Genomic DNA, 17,967 nt, shown 5'->3' on the forward strand with positions numbered 1-17,967 from the left:
AAGCCTATTTTGTAAGAAGATGGAAAGAATGTAACCAAAATATCTTATTTTTTTTTCTTGTGCATTTATGCATTGGTCCAGTTTTCTACAGGGCTGCATATTATTTTTGTAAATGTGGGCTAGGAGAGGATGAAGTGAAGTGAAGTCGCTCAGTCGTGTCTGACTCCTTGTGACCCCATGGACTGTAGCCCACCAGGCTCCACCGTCCATGGGATTTTCCAGGCAAGAGTACTGGAGTAGGTTGCCATTGCCTTCTCCAGGGGATCTTCCCTACGACCCAGGGATCAAACTCAGGTCTCCTGCATTACAGGCAGATGCTTTACCACCTGAGGTAACAGGGATGAATCTACATTGAAGGTGATTTTAAAAGAAGAGTTTCAGAAATGTTTTGATCAATAGAATAAAAGCATGACCTACTAAGGTGACTACTTTGAAGAGTGACTCCGTTTAAATATATTGAGTTGGCCAAAAATTTCCTTCAATTGTAAAGTAAAAATAAAAGACGTATTTTTCATTTTCACCAGGAACTTTACTGAACAATGTACTCACCATTTTCTTCTACTACCTTCTGCCATTTTCCGGACAACTTCATAATTCCGTATTCCCAAAACTTTTTCTCTTTTTGAGCAAAGAACTCTTCTGGGCGCTTTTTACAGTTCTAGGGAATTGAATTTTTTTCCATTAAGCGAATTTTGTAAAGACCAAAATAAATGGAAATCCAAAGGTACAATGTCTGGTGAGTACATTGGATGAATCAGAACTTCCCAGCCAAGCTCTAATAGTTTTTGCCTGGTCATGAGAGAAATATGTGCTCTTTTGTTATCTTGATGGAAGATTATGTGTTTTCTGTTGACTGATGCCGGACACTTTTTGTTGAGTGCTGCTTTCAGTTGGCCTAATTGGGAGCAGTACTTGTTGGAATTAATTGTTAGGTTTTTGGCAAGGAGCTCTTAATGAAGGACTCCCTTCCGATCCCACCGTATACACAATAGCACCTTCTTTGGTTGAAGACTGGCCTTTGGTATGGTAGAGGGTGGTTCATTTCACTTGCCCCACGATCTCTTCCATTCTACATTATTGTACAGTATCCACTTTTCATTGCCCGTCACAATCTGTTTTTTAAAATGGACAGTTTTCATTACATTTAAGTAGAGAATCACATGCAGAAATATGGTCAAGAAGGTTTTTTTCCACTTGACTTATGTGGAACCCAATCATCAAAGTGATTAACGTAACCAAGCTGGTGCAAATCATTTCCAATGCTTGATTTGGATATTTTGAGTATATCAGCTGTCTCCTGTGTGATATAACATTGATAGTTCCCAGTTAATGTCTTGATTTGATCTCTATCAACTTCAACTGGTCTACTTGACTGTGGAGCATGGTCTAGCAAAAAACTCCACAAAGCACTTTTGACATGTTTTTTCACCTTCTCCAAACACTTAAAAAATCTTTTTTTGTGTGTTTCAGTTGAGTATTTACCTTTCTCAAAATAATAAAGCATAAAATGCCAAAAATGTTGCTTTTTACTTCCATCTTCAATATTAAAATGGCTACACAAAAATTCACCAATTTTGATGCTTTTTTAAAAAGTTGCACACTGATATGACTGCTGTTAAAATACAGTCTGAAAATTGTTTCCAATGAAGTTAAAGACAACTGAGTGCTATTTAGATCCGTTTTACAGGGGAAAAAAAGAATGAACTTTTTGGCCAACACAGTATTAGATCTGATATTTTTGTTTAAAAATCAATTCATATTAAAAAGAAAGATTTTTTTTAAGAGCAGTTTTAGGTTCACAGCAAAATTGAGTGGAAAGTTCAGAGAATTCCCATATATCTCCCACCTCACATGTCCACAACTCCAGCATCATCAATATCTTGCATCAGATGAATCTACATTGACTCGTCTTTATTACTCAGAGTACATAGTTTGCATTGCATTAAAGTCACTTTATGCACACCCTATCGATTTTGACAATGTGGCTACGTTGATAGTGTCATGTAGAAAATAGTTCACCGCTCTGAAAGCCTCTGTGTTCTGTCTCCCTCTCTCTCCCCACCACTGATCTTATTGTCTTCATAGTTTTGCTTTTTTTTCCAGAATGTCACATAGGTGAAATCACACAGTATGAAACTGTTGATATAAATAATCAGTAAACAACCTAAAATAGGAATGAAGTGAAAGTGTCAGTTGCTCAGTCATGTCCGACTCTTTGCGACCCCATGGACTGTAGCCCTCCAGGCTCCTCTGTCCATGGGTTTTTCCAGGCAAGAATGCTGGAGTGGATTGCCATTTCCTTCTCCAGGGGATCCTCCTAACTCAGGGATCGAATCCGGGTCTGCATTGCAGGCAGATTCTACTGTGTGAGCCACCTGGCCCATCCCATAATAAAAGTAGAGAAGTTTTATTTGAGCCAAACCAAGGACTATAGCCTGGGAGACACAGATTCAAGAAGCATTTGAATTATGTTCTGCAGGATCAAAATGGGGCAGGCTTTTAAAGGCAAAAAACTGGAAGGTTACAACTAGTTATATGAGCTGTTTATCAAGAATTATAACTGGAGCTGGCAAGAAGTAAGTGTGCTTGTGGAGTAAGGATTGGTTGGGGTCCACATGGTTGCAGCTGCTAGCAGTTTGAGGATAGCTAGTGGTGGTGTTGAGTCTGATACTGTTCAGAAATTCAAGTGCTTAGTAATGTAGAACCTGTCTGAAACCACATTCACAGTGGCCACCAGGCTTCATGTTGGATGCTTGAACTACAGTTACTCCATTTTGATTTTTAAAAGCATTCTTTTCTTTAATGGTTAAAGCAGATGTACACTTTATATTTGACAGGCTACAGACTGGCTATTCTAGACAAGCCAGATCACGTGTTAGGCAGAATGACTTCTCCATAACTCAGTATTTGAAAGTTTCTTCCATTGTTACCTTTTCAGATCGGCTTCTTTCACTTAGTAATATGCATGTTTCCTTCATGCCTTAATATATTTTTAAAAATACTGTCTGATATTCTGTTGTGTAGATGTGGTGCACTTTATTGATTCACATACTGAAATAGGGCATTTTGATTGCTTCTGGCAATTATAAATAAAGCTGCATGGGCAGCTTCAGAGTGAAATTTTGTGTGTAGGTGTGTTTTTAACTCTTTGGAGTAAATACCAAGGAGCATTACAGCTGGATCATATGGTAAGAGTATGTTTAGTTTTGTAAGAAACCAACAAACTGTCTTCCAAAGCGGCCGTACCATTCTGCCTTCCCACCATCGGTGAATGAGAGTTCCCATGGCTTCGCGTCTTCATCAGTATGTGGTGCTGGTAGTGTTTTGGATTTTCACCATTCTGGTAGGTGTGCAGTGCTATCTTGTTTTAATTTGCCACTCCTTGATCACGTATGTTGTTGAGCATCTTTTCTGATAGGTGTGCAGTGCTGTCTTGTTTTAATGTGCTACTCCTTGATGACGTATGTTGTTGAGCATCTTTTCATATATTTGTTTAGACTATCCATATATCTTCTTTTGTGAGGTATTTGTTCATTTCTTTTGCCTATTTTCAATTGTATTTTTTGTTTTCTTATTGTTGAGTTTTAGGAGCTCTTTGTATATTTTTAATATAGTTCTTTATCCGATGTGTCATTTGTAAATATTTTCTCCTAGTTTAAGTCACTACTTTTTGTGTTAAATATTTTATTACTTCAAGGATTATAATTTTCCTTTAATCTCCTTTTCTCTTAGACTTTTGGGGACATTCACTTTATTTATTTTAGCCTGAATTCAAAGAAAAAAGTTTAACTAAATAACAAAAAAATGTGTATAAACTGGATGATAAAATGCAAATTAATTTTTTTAAAGCAATAATTATCTCTGAATGGCAGAAAACAAATTTTGGTTGAAAAGGTAGTTCAGTTCAGTTCAGTTCAGTCACTCAGTTGTGTCCAACTCTTTGCAACCCCATGAATTGCAGCACGCCAGGCCTCCCTGTCCATCACCAACTCCCGGAGTTCATTCAAACACATGTCCATTGAGTCGGTGATGCCATCCAGCCATCTCATCCTCTGTCGTCCCCTTCTCCTCCTGCCCCGAATCCCTCCCAGCATCAGAGCCTTTTCCAATGAGTCAACTCTTCACATGAGGTGGCCAAAGTACTAGAGTTTCAGCTTTAGCATCATTCCTTCCAAAGAACACCCAGACTGATCTCCTCTAGAATGGACTGGTTGGCTCTCCTTGCAGTCCAAGGGACTCTCAAGAGTCTTCTCCAACACCACAGTTCAAAAGCATCAATTCTTCAGTGCTCAGCTTTCTTCACAGTCCAACTCTCACATCCGTACATGACCACTGGAAAAACCAAGCCTTGACTAGATGGACCTCTATTGGCAAAGTAATGTCTCTGCTTTTGAATATGCTATCTAGGTTGGTCATCACTTTCCTTCCAAGGAGTAAGCGTCTTTTAATTTCATGGCTGCAGTCACCATCTACAGTGATTTTGGAGCCCCAGAAAATAAAGTCTGACACTTTCCACTGTTTCCCCATCTATTTGTCATGAAGTGATGGGACCAGATGCCATGATCTTAGTTTTCTGAATGTTGAGCTTTAAGCCAACTATTTCACTCTCCTCTTTCACGTTCATCAAGAGGCTTTTTTAGTTCCTCTTCACTTTCTGCCATAAGGGTGGTGTCATCTGCATATCTGAGGTGATTGATATTTCTCCAGTCAATCTTGAGTCCAGCTTGTGCTTCTTCCAGCCCAGCGTTTCTCATGATGTACCCTGCATGTAAGTTAAATAAGCAGGGTGACAATATACAGCCTTGACGTACTCCTTTTCCTATTTGGAAACAGTATGTTGTTCCATGTCCAGTTCTAACTGTTGCTTCCTGACCTGCATATAAGTTTCTCAAGAGGCCAGTCAGGTGGTCTGGTATTCCCATCTCTTTCAGAATTTTCCACAGTTTATTGTGATCCACACAGTCAAAAGCTTTGGTGTAGTCAATAAAGCAGAAATAGATGTTTTTCTGGAACTCTCTTGCTTTTTCCATGATCCAACGGATGTTGGCAATTTGATCTGTGGTTCCTCTGCCTTTTCTAAAACCAGCTTGAACATCTGGAAGTTCACGGTTCACATATTGCTGAAGCCTGGCTTGGAGAATTTTGAGCATTACTTTACTAGCATGTGAGATGAGTGCAACTGTGTGGTAGTTTGAGCATTCTTTGGCATTGCCTTTCTTTGGGATTGGAATGAAGGTTTACTATGATTCCTTCACAAGGTCTTAGAAATACAAGTTTCTTTGTTTTCTGTATTTTCTGGCAATCTGAATAAAAACGTATCACCTTAAGCAACAAAACTTTATTTGAATCATTTTGGGTGGATATCTTTATAAAATAGTGTTTTACTTGCCTGCTGCTGCTGCTGCTAAGGTGCTTCAGTCATGTCCGACTCTGTGAGACCCCAGAGACGGCAGCCCACCAGGCTCTGCCGTCCTTGGGATTCTCCAGGCAAGAACACTGGAGTGGGTTGCCATTTCCTTCTCCAATGCATGAAAAGTGAAAGTGAAGTCGCTCAGTCATGTCCAACTCTATGCGACCCCATAGACAGCAGCCTACCAGGCTCCTCCGTCCATGGGATTCTCCAGGCAAGAGTACTGGAGTGGGTGCCATCGCCTTTTCTGTTTACTTGCCTACATAAACATTATGTTCAAAATATTGAACTTAACTGACTTTGAATCATAAGAGAACAGTGTATTCAAAAAACAAGAATGATATGTTTTGAAAAAGGAACGATCGTAGCATAAGAACAAGGTCTTGGAAGTTAAAAATATTTTTGGCTAAATAAATTCTGTAGAATTATTTAAAGACAAGGCCAAGGAAGTTGCCCAGAAAATAGAAAAAAAAGAGACCAAAAAATGGGACACGTATAGGGGAAAAAAATCTTGTAAAACATGCATATGGGTACTTAAAAATCAAATAGTACTATATTTTATCCCTTTCTAAGTTTCTTTTTCATTGTGATAAAATACGCATTACATAAATTTTACCATTTTAAACTATTTTTTAAAAGGTTTACTTATTTGTTTATTTTTGGTAGTACTGGGTCTTCATTGCTGCCTGTGGGCTTTCTTCAGCTGCAGCAAATCGGGGCTCCTCTGTGTTGAGGTGTGAAGGCTTCTCAGTGCAGTGGCCTGCCCTGTGCAGACCACAGGTTTCCATAGATGCAGGTCATGGGCTCTAGAGAATAGGCTCAATAGTTGTGGTGCTAAGGCTTAATTGTCCCTCAGCATCTGGGATCCTCTCAGACCAGGAGTCGAACCTGTGTCCCCTGCATTGCCAGGCGGATTCTTAACCACTAGACCACCAGGAAAGCAAAGGTACATGGAGATGTGGTTGAGAATTTGCATGGCTGAAAGTGTCTTTGTTCTATTTAAAAATGTGATCATTTGAAAGGGCATAAGGAAAAAGCAAGAGAGTTCCAGAAAAACATCTATTTCTGCTTTATTGACTATGCCAAAGCCTTTGACTGTGTGGATCACAATAAACTGTGGAAAATTCTGAAAGAGATGGGAATACCAGACCACCTGACCGGCCTCTTGAGAAATCTGTATGCAGGTCAGAAAGGAACAGTTAGAACTGGACATGGAACAACATACTGTTTCCAAATAGGACAAGGAGTATGTCAAGGCTGTATATTGTCACCCTGCTTATTTAACTTACATGCAGGGTACATCATGAGAAATGCTGGACTGGAAGAAACACAAGCTGGACTCAAGATTGCCAGGAGAAATATCAATCACCTCAGATATGCAGATGACACCACCCTTATGCAGAAAGTGAAGAAGAACTAAAAAGCCTCTTGATGAAAGTGAAAGTAGAGAGTGAAAAAGTTGGCTTAAAGCTCAACATTCAGAAAACTAAGATCATGGCATCCGGTCCCATCACTTCATGGCAGATAGACGGGGAAACAGTGGAAACAGAGTCAGACTTTATTTTCTGGGGCTCCAAAATCACTGCAGATGGTGACTGCAGCCATGAAATTAAAAGACGCTTGCTCCTTGGAAGGAAAGTTATGACCAACCTAGATAGCATATTCAAAAGCAGAGACATTACTTTGCCAACAAAGGTCCATCTAGTCAAGGCTATGGTTTTTCCAGTGGTCATGCATGGATGTGAGAGTTGGACTGTGAAGAAAGCTGGGCACTGAAGAATGGATGCTTTTGAACTGTGGTGTTGGAGAAGACTCTTGAGAGTCCCTTGGATTGCAAGGAGATCCAACCAGTCCATTCTGAAGGGGATCAGCCCTGGGATTTCTTTGGAAGGAATGATGCTAAAGCTGAAACTCCAGTACTTTGGCCAGCTCATGCGAAGAGTTAAGACTCTGATGCTGGGAGGGATTGGGGACAGGAGGAGAAGGGGATGACAGAGGATGAGATGGCTGGATGGCATCACTGACTAGATGGACGGTGTGTTTGAATGAACTCCGGGAGTTGGTGATGGACAGGGAGGCCTGGTGTGCTGCGATTCATGGGGTCGCAAAGAGTCAGACATGACTGAGCGACTGAACTGAACTGAACCTTCTTATTCCTGGTCCTTTGAAGGTAAAGGATCTTTTCTTCTCAGGAAACTTTTAGAATCTTTTTAACTCTGGTGTTCTGAAATTACACAATTTCGTTCATGCCTGCCTTTTTCCATTCACTGGGCTTGCTGTTGTCAAACCAGACATTCTCATGCTTCCATTCTAAAATAAAATGTCTTTTATTATTTCATTGATAAATTATTCCCCTATGCTTTCTCCAATTTATTTTTAAGAACCTCTATTAATGGGGTATAACCTGGATTGATTTTTTAAAGATTTTTTCCCCTATAGTGTCCCATATTTTGGTCTCTCTCTCTTTTTTTTTTTCTATTTTCTGGGAAGTTTTCTTGGCGTTGTCTTTAAACCATTCTACAGAATTTATTTAGACAATAATATTTTTAACTTCCAAGAGCTTGTTCTTATTTTCTGTTCCTTTTTCAAAAGAGTTGGCTTAAGACTAAATATTAAAAAAACTAAGGTCATGGCATCTGGCCACATTACTGCATTGCAGATAGAAGGGGAAAAGGTGGAAGTAGTGAGACATTTCCTCTTCTTGGGTTCCAAAATCACTGGGGACGATGACTGTAGCCATGAAATCAGAAGACGATTGCTTCTTGGCAAGAAAGCCATGACAAACCTAGATAGTGTGTTGAAAAGCAGAGACATTACTCTACCAACAAAGATCCGGATAGTCAAGGCCATGGTTTTCCCAGTGGTCACATATGGTTGTGAGAACTGGACCATAAAGAAGACAGAATGCCGAAGAATTGAGCCTTCGAACTGTGGTGCTGGAGAAGACTCCTGAAAGTCCCTTGGACAGCAAGGGGATCAAACCAGTCAATCTTAAGGGAGATCAACCCTAAATATTTACTGGGAGGACTGATGCTGAAGCTGAAGCTCCAGTATTTTGGTCATCTGATGTGAACAAACGACTCATTGGGAAAGTACCTGATGCTAGAAAGATTTAGGGCAGAAGGAGAGGAGATTGTCAGTGGATGAGATGGCTGGACGGCATCACTGATGCAATGAACATGAACTTGGGCAAACTCTGGGCGATGGTAAGGCCTGGCATGCTGCAGCCCATGGGGTCGCAAAGAGTCGGACATGACTGGGCGACTGAACAACAACAATGCATGTTTCAATTTTATTACATTAATTTTTAGAAAGTTTGGATGAATGCCTCAAAAGTTTCTATGTGTCATCATTGTGTTTGTGCCTAGATTTTATGATATAATTTGGGCCACTCGGGCCTTTCTTGGTTTTATCCAGTTCTTACCTGTGTTCTCTTTAGATAAAGGTAAACATTTTCAAATAAGGGAAGTATTAGTGAAGGTAAATATTTTATGAATACATTTTAAGAGAATGTAAGATACCAGATATCTTACATGCATACAGATAATGCATATTAATACTATGAATAAAAGTACAGCTTCATTCAGTTTGAATAAGGACATTGTTATTTGGGAATGTCCCCTTTATGGTCCCTGCTACTCAAGAGGATATTCTAAATGCCCGGGTGGGGTTCTCCTGAGTGGTTTGTTGGAACTTATCTCCACAATTTTTTAAAAATTTATTTTTAATTGAAGGATAATTGATTTACAGTAGTGTGTTGGTTTCTACCAAACATCATCTCCATGTTTGTGAAGGGTCTGGGTGGGATTCTGGGTGAATTTAAGGGTTTCCCTGGTGGCTCAGTGGTAAAGAATCTGCCTGCCAATGCAGGAGATGCAGGTTTGATCCCTGAGTCTCAAATATCCCCTGGAGAAGGAAGTAGCAACCCACTCCAGTATTTTTGCCTGGGAAATCTCATGGATGGAGGAGCCTGGCCAACTACAGTCCATAGGGTTGCAAAATAGTTTATATTTTAACATCACTTTCCTTCACCTGGTTCAAATAAATGTGTGTGTATTTGTTCCTTTGCAGTGATAAGCAATAAAATGCCAATTAGTTTGGCAGTAAGAAGTGAACTAGTCAAGTGCAATCCCAATTGAGATCATTGTACCTTCAGTTTACAATTGAGGAGGCAGCTCTGAGAAGAAAATAACAATGGAAAAACAACTTTATATATCCTTAGAGACCCCAAACTGTCTTGCAGCCAAGAAGTTATGCTTCTTGCTTTTGACAGGTTACAAGTACCTTCAAGAGTTTACTGCTATAGAAGGAGTGTTGTATTTCATTGTTATCCCATCTGCATTTTCTTTTTTGTTCACAGTGCGAGATGAGGACAGAAGCACGACGAAAAAATCTTCTGATTTTGATTTTGCATTACTTAACACAAGAAGGGTATGTTGCACTACAGATATTTACAGAGAGGATTCCTGTCTTTCTCTGACCTCTGCCTTTCCAGATACACACTTTTAAAAGCAATTAATAACTGTATTTTTTTAGACCAGTTTTCGATTTACTGAAAAATTGAGCAGAAATTTCTGGTATATGGGCGAGAACTCCCATATATCAGCAGTTCCCCACCCTGCCTAGTGACCCTGTTACAGCTTACATCGATGGGTACGTTTATTGCACTTGGTGAGTTGATATTGATACATTATTATTGAAGTCTGTAGTTTACATCAGAGTTCACTTTGTGTCATATAGTTCTACGAGTTTTGACAAAGGCATGATGTCACATATCCACCCTTGTAGTATCATGCAGAATAGCTTCTCTGCTCTAAAAATCTCTTGTGCCCTACCTATCAGTGCCCCCACCCCACCTCCAGCAACCCAGACACCTATTTTTATTGTCTCATTTGTCTAGATATTTTTCACATTGTGCATTAAAAAAATTTTTATTAACAAAGCTACCCAGTTCATGGGATACTTGCCCTTTCCCAATCAGGTTTGAAGATGGTGTAGGCCTTTTAATAAGATTTCTGAAGTCCCATTGCTGGCACACAAAGACAGCTTTCTTACTCCTCAGTTTTCCTTCTTCAAAATAAAGGTTTTGCATTTACCTGGATGACTTGTACTCAACTCTCTTTCCTGAGGAAATTGGGAAGCATTTGAGTTTGGCCACCTACCTCATTTAAAAATGTGCGAGCATTGGAGAAGGAAATGGCAACCCACTCCAGTACTCCTGCCTGGAGAATTCCATGGACAGAGGAGCCTGGCGGGCTCCAGTCCATGGGGTCACATGCCTGTGCGACTAGAAAAAAAATGTGTGAGCACTTACAATGAAGACTGCTGGTATGCTGGGTCCGGGAGAGGAAGAGAGACTACAAAGTATCTGAAGGCTCCTCTTTTTAATTTATTTTTTATTTTATTTTGGCTGTTGCACTGCACGGCATGTGGGATCTTAGTTCCCCAACAAGGGATCAAACCCTCGCCCCCTGCATTGGAAACTCAGAGTCTTAACCACTGGTCCACCAGGGAAGTTCCTGAAGACTACTGTTTAGAGTTTCCTTTCCTTTTAAAATTTTCAGCCTGGAAGAAAATATTCAGGTTTCAGGATTAATAGGGCTAAAAACTTTTGAGTTAAAGCAGTGGTTCTCAACCCAGAGAACCACTGAAAAGATATTTGACGTCTGGAGTCCTTCTGAGTGGTGTACCGGTATCTAGTGGGAAGAGGCCGGGATGCTGCTGAATGCCCTTCAGGTGCACAGGACAACCGCAAATGTCAATCACACCCTGATGGAGAAACCTTTCCTTAGAGCACAAAGAACCAGCCGGCTGCTGGTATTCTCCCAAAAGACTGAGTGAGCATCTCTTCCTCCGATAAATGTTGTAGCTGTCCGTGAAATAGGAGATCTACTGTAGCTGAGAGTCTAGTAACCCTCGTGTTGAGGTAGGAAGGCAAGCTGGAGGGTAGGAGGTGGCTGGGACGGAAGTGAGAGCTGATGCTTGTTTCTCTGATCTGTGCCAGCAGCAGCTGTTTTAAATCTAGCGCCCTCCCAAGGGGAATGACCATTCTAGAGACCTTGAGGACTTTTTCTTTTAAGCTCTAAGGGAAGTAGTATTAGGGTCCCCCTTTTACATTTGAAGAAATTGAGGCTTAGGGGCATCTAGCAACTTGCTGGAAGTCTCCTGGCTCTAAGTGGGGGCACTTTGCAGGCCTGTCTCACCCCCAAAGTCTTTCAGGATCTGATTCCTCTGCTCTGGTGTGGAAGACTTGTTTTTGTTTGAGGATTACCTCAGGAAAATCAAAATGTATGTGTGGCATATTTTTTGAGTTAAAAAAAAAAAATAGATGGCTTTTAAAAGTCAGAAAATGAAATCTCTGCAACTGTAGTGAAGCATTCTTTTGTTATTGAAAGATTTGAATTTTTATCGTGGAGGTTTTTTTTTTTTGGCCAAAATTTCAAAGGCATCCTTTTTGGTGATGGATTATAACACAGCATTTTTGAAAAAAAATTTTTATCTTATATTGGAGTATAGCCGATTAACAAAGTTGTGATAGTTTTAGGTGAGCATCGAAGGGGACTCAGCCCTATGTTATACATATCTCCAGTCTCCCCAAACTCCTCTCCCCTCCAAGGCACCACATAACACTGAGCAGAGTTCCATGTGCCATACAGTAGTTCCTTGTTGGTTATCCATTTTAAATATAGCAGTGTGTACATGTTCATCCCAAACTCCCAAATTATCCCTCTCCCCCTACCCGCTAGCAGCCATAAGTTTGTTCACTAAGTCGACAACAGCATTTAAAAATTCTTTTTGTTTACTTATTCATTTTTGGCTGCATTGGGTCTTTGTTGCTTTGGGAGGGCTTTCTCTAGTTGTGGCAAGCAGGGGCTCCTCTTTGTTACGATCCGTGGGCTTTTCATGAAAGTGGCTTCTCTTGTTGCAGAGGAGGCTTCAGTCGTTGCAGTACACGGGCCCAGTATTTGTCACGCACAGGCTTTGTTGCTCCGTGGCACGTGGAATCTTCTGGAAGCAGGGTTCAAACCTGAGTCCCCTGCATTGGCAGGCAGATTCTTATCCCACTGTGCCACCAGGGAAGTCCCAGCAATTTTTTTTATTTTAACAGCACTTTTGAACAAACTTTGTTACTGAGTAATATGATTTCTCCCTGGACTGACCGCATTAGATCTTCAGTGACAAAGTGTGGCCTTTCTTATAATACCTTACATCAAAATTTTGGAAATGGCCTTTTTTCTCATGGTAAACATGATGAACATGGTAAACATCACTGCAGATGGTGACTGCAGCCATGAAATTAAAAGACGCTTACTCCTTGGAAGGAAAGTTATGACCAACCTAGACAGCATATTAAAAAGCAGAGACATTACTTTGCCAACAGAGGTCCATCTAGTCAAGGCTTGGTTTTTCCAGTGGTCATGTATGGATGTGAGAGTTGGACTGTGAAGAAAGCTGAGCACCGAAGAATGATGCTTTTGAACTGTGGTGTTGGAGAAGACTCTTGAGAGTCCCTTGGACTGCAAGGAGATCCAACCAGTCCATCCTAGAGATCAGACCTGGGTGTTCATTGGAAGGACTGATGTTGAAGCTGAAACTCCAATACTTTGGCCACCTGATGGGAAGAGCTGACTAATTTGAAAAGACCCTCGTGCTGGGAAAGATTGAAGGCAGGAGGAGAAGGGGACGACAGAGGAAGAGATGGTTGGATGGCATCACCAACTAGGTGATGGACATGAGTTTGGGTAAACCCCAGGAGTTGGTGATGGACAGGGAGGCCTGGCATGCTGCAGCTCATGGGGTCGCAAAGAGTCGGACACGACTGAGCAACTGAACTGAACTGAAACATGATGAACTTCGTCATGTTTAACATTAGATCTTCATGTCATTGAAGATCTAATGTGGTCAGTCCAGGGGAGAAGAGCAATTGACGAACCAGGCAGTCTGCACGTGGGCAGTGGGTTGCTCTGCACTTTTCACCATTCATTGATGGAAAGCACTTCCAAGGGCAGCGTAGTGCCAAGTGTCTGCTCTAAAACCAGGGCTGGCGGATTGGTGTGGTAGGAAGGGCTTGCAGGGTAGAAACACAGACTCAGGAGCCAGTATTGTTGTTGTTCAGTCGCTAAGTCATGTCCGACTCTTTGTCACCTATGGGCTGCAGCACGCCAGACTTCCCTGTCCTTCACTATCTCTGGAGTTTGCTCAAACTCATGTCCACTGAGTCAGTGATGCTATCCAACCATCTCATCCTCTGTCACTCCCTTCTCCTGATGCCCTCAATCTTTCCCAGCATCAGGGTCTTTTCCAGTGAGTCAGCTCTTCGCATCAGGTGGACAGAATATTGGAGCTTCAGCTTCAGCATCAATCCTTCCAATGAATATTCAGGATTTATTTCCTTTAGGAATGACTGGATTGACTGGTTTGATCAACTTGTGTCCAAGAGACTCTCAAGAACCTTCTCCAGCACCACAATTCGAAAGCATCAGTTCTTCAGTGCTCAGCCTTCTTTATTATCCAACTCTCACATCACGACTGAAAAAACCATGGCTCTGACTATAGGACCTTTGTTGGCAAAGCGATGTCTGCTTTTTTAAATTTTATTTTATTTTTAAACTTTACATAATTGTATTAGTTTTGCCAAATATCAAAATGAATCCGCCACAGGTATACATGTGTTCCCCATCCTGAACCCTCCCCCCTCCACCCTCCCCATACCATCCCTCTGGGTCGTCCCAGTGCACTAGTCCCAAGCATCCAGTATCGTGCATCGAACCTGGACCGGCAACTCGTTTCTTACATGATATTTTACATGTTTCAATGCCATTCTCCCAAATCTTCCCACCCTCTCCCTCTCCCACAGAGTCCAAAAGACTGTTCTATACATCAGTGTCTCTTTTGCTGTCTCGTACACCAGGTTATTGTTACCATCTTTCTAAATTCCATATATATGCGTTAGTATACTATATTGGTGTTTTTCCTTCTGGCTTACTTCACTCTGTATAATAGGCTCCAGTTTCATCCACCTCATTAGAACTGATTCAAATGTATTCTTTTTAATGGCTGAGTAATACTCCATTGTGTATATGTACCACAGCTGTCTTATCCATTCATCTGCTGATGGACATCTAGGTTGCTTCCATGTCCTGGCTATTATAAACAGTGCTGCAATGAACATTGGGGTACACGTGTCTCTTTCAATTCTGGTTTCCTCAGTGTGTATGCCCAGCAGTGGGATTGCTGGATCATAAGGCAGTTCTATTTCCAGTTTTTTAAGGAATCTACACACTGTTCTCCATAGTGGCTGTACTAGTTTGCATTCCCACCAACAGTGTAAGAGGGTTCCCTTTTCTCTACACCCTCTCCAACATTTATTATTTGTAGACTTTTGGATCGCAGCCATTCTGACTGGTGTGAAATGGTACCTCATAGTGGTTTTGATTTGCATTTCTCTGATAATGAGTGATGTTGAGCATCTTTTCATGTGTTTGTTAGCCATCTGTATGTCTTCTTTGGAGAAATGTCTGTTTAGTTCTTTGGCCCATTTTTTGATTGGGTCATTAGTTTTTCTGGAGTTGAGCTGTAGGAGTTGCTTGTATATTTTTGAGATTAGTTGTTTGTCAGTTGCTTCATCGATGTCTGCTTTTTAATACTGTGTCTAGGTTTGTCATAGCTTTTCTTCCAGGAGCAAGCTTTTTTTAATTTCATGGCTTTAGTCACCGTCCGCAGTGATTTTGGAGCCCAAGAAAATAAAACATGCCACTGTTTCCACTTTTCCCCCATTTATTTGCCATGAAGTGATGGGAGCAGATGACATCATCTTGGTTTTTTGAATGTTGACTTTTAAGCCAGCCTTCTCACTCTCCTCTTTTACCTTCATCAAGAGGTTCTGCCTTGATGGAGGAGCCAATCTGCCTTGGTTCAAATGCCCTCTCTACTCTTTGCTAACCAGTGACCTTGGGCGATCTACTTACTTCCTCTGTCCCTCAGTTCCCGTGCTTGTAAAATGGAGCAATGGAAGATAATGAGTGTCAGGCACATGTTTTATTATAAGGATTAAACACACGACTTGCTTAGAGTAGTGCCTGACACCACGTGAGCATATATGAGTCCTTGCTTACTTTTACTGTGGAGGAGGTACGAGCTGGATTTTATCCTTCTAATACACAACCTGGTTCAGCAAAGAACTTAAAGCAGTTAAAAATGTGGGTTTGGCCCACTTTTCATTATCTTTTGATAAAAATCTCAGCTCCATTCAAAAAACTCTGAGCTGAATTACCTCGAGACAGTGTTTTCTAAGCACCTGGAACTCTATAACAGTCATTCTGCAGAATGTTAATTGATATGACTTCAAATGAGCTTTATGGTCAAGTAAGCTTGGCAAACATTGGGTTCAGTTCAGTTCAGTTCAGTCGCTCAGTCATGTCCAACTCTTTGTGATCCCATGAACCGCAGCCTCCCTGTCCATCACCAACTCCCAGAATCCACCCAAACCCATATCCATTGAGTCGGTGATGCCATCCAACCATCTTATCCTCTGTTGTCCACTTCTCCTCCTGCCCTCAATCTTTCCCAGCATCAGGGTCTTTTCCAATGAGTCAGCTCTTCGCATGAGGTGGCCAAAGTATTGGAGTTTCCGCTTCAACATCAGACCTAGCAATGAACACCCAGGATTGATCTCCTTTAGGATGGACTGGTTGGATCTCCTTGCAATTTGCAATCCAAGGGACTCTCAAGAGTCTTTTCCAACACCACAGTTCAAAAGCATCAATTCTTTGGCGCTCAGCTTTCTTTATAGTCCAACTCTCACATACATACATGACCACTGGAAAAACCATAGCCTTGACTAGACGGACCTTTGTTGACAAAGTAATGTCTCTGCTTTTTAATATACTGTTTAGGTTGGTCATAACTTTCCTTCCAAGGAGTAAGCGTCTTTTAATTTCATGGCTGCAGTCACCATCTGCAGTGATGTTTACCATGTTCATCATGTTTACCATGAGAAAAAAGGCCATTTCCAAAATTTTGATGTAAGGTATTATAATAAAGGCCACATTTTGTCATTGAAGATCTAATGTGGTCAGTCCAGGGAGAAATCAGTCCAGTGATTTTAGAGCCCAGAAAAATAAAGTCAGCTACTATTTCCATTGTTTCCCTGTCTGTTTGTCATGAAGTAATGGGACCGCATGCCATGATCTTAGTTTTCTGAATGTTGAGCTTTAAGCCAACTTTTTCACTCTCCTCTTTCATCAAGAGGATCTTTAGTTCTTCTTCACTTTCTGCCATAAGGGTGGTGTCATCTTCATATCTGAGGTTATTGATATTTCTGCTGGCAATCTTGATTCCAGCTTATGCTTCTTCCAGCCCAGCGTTTCTCATAATGTACTCTGCATAGAAGTTAAATAAACAGGGTGACAATATACAGCCTTGACGTACTCCTTTTCCTATTTGGAACCAGTCTGTTGTTCCATGTCCAGTTCCAACTGTTGCTTCCTGACCTGCATACAGGTTTCTCAAGAGGCAGGTCAGGTGGTCTGGTATTCCCATCTCTTTCAGAATTTTCCACAGTTTATTGTGATCCACACAGTCAAAGGCTTTGGCTTAATCTAGGTTAAACAGGCTCCTTTATTTCCTGACTTCTCAGATCTTCTAATTTACATACAATGGGAATATATCTGTGCTAAAGTCACAGTATTCTGGGCTTTGCAAACCAGTTTGGCCAAGGAACTGATTTTTCCTCAGGCCATCTTTAGGGACTAGTTTTTCATGGAACACTCTGAGAAATGCTGCCTTCACAGATTCACTGACCCTCATAGACCTGAACTCACCTTATAAGGCCCCAACATCATGAGCTTTGTATTAATAGATGCTTGATAAGTGTTATTTGAGCAGCCATTAAGAAACTTACTAGCAGGTAGATGGGTGAAATAATTGGAAAGAAAGACACAGCAATTCACACAGGTAATTACTGTTTTTTTTTTTTTTTTGTATTCTAGAAACTGTATCAGGAGAACTGTAAAAACAAAAAGACAAAAGTCACACAGCTATCCTTTCTCCTGCAGGTGCTATTACTGCCTCAAGAATCGTCTGTTTACAAAGCATGCATTTCCCCTTTCTGCCACGAGATGGCCTCTTGCATCTGTAATTGATAGAAGTTATGCTAAAGTTGATCATTTCCAGAGACCTGCTGGGAAAGGGAGAGATGAATGAATTATCAAGTTGAAAAATGTTTAAGGACATATTAGTGTCACGAAAGTAGACTTGCCTTAAATGAAAAGCTGAGAGGATTGATTTTTGTGTATTAAAATAAATAGAGAAAGCGTTGTAGGGAAGGCCATGTGAGCTGGTCTTGAAAGATGTATAAAATGTGGATAGACAGTTGTGATGGACAAGGACGTTTTAGACAGGGGCACAGAGCAAGCAGGGGCAGGGCATAAGTGAACCACTAGGTGAACAAAGAGCAGAGATCAAATGCATGAGGGAGAGTTAGTGAGAGCCGACGGTGAGGGGTCATGGCTGCCGTTCCTCTAGCTCCGCACGTGCACCTCCTCTGGCCCCAGTGC

General features: G+C 41.1%; 1 protein-coding gene across 1 annotated transcript in view; it reads left to right on the forward strand.

The window, feature by feature from the left end:
- Positions 1–17,967, forward strand: part of KATNAL2 (katanin catalytic subunit A1 like 2) — a 116,530-nt gene that overhangs the window by 43,087 nt on the left and 55,476 nt on the right. The window contains 1 exon segment of the mRNA XM_005908075.3: positions 9,771–9,841. Within this exon segment, the coding sequence (XP_005908137.2) occupies positions 9,771–9,841 (71 nt within the window).

The sequence above is a fragment of the Bos mutus genome, chromosome 24 (assembly GCF_027580195.1).
Source record: "Bos mutus isolate GX-2022 chromosome 24, NWIPB_WYAK_1.1, whole genome shotgun sequence".
NCBI classification, from domain to species: domain Eukaryota; kingdom Metazoa; phylum Chordata; class Mammalia; order Artiodactyla; family Bovidae; genus Bos; species Bos mutus.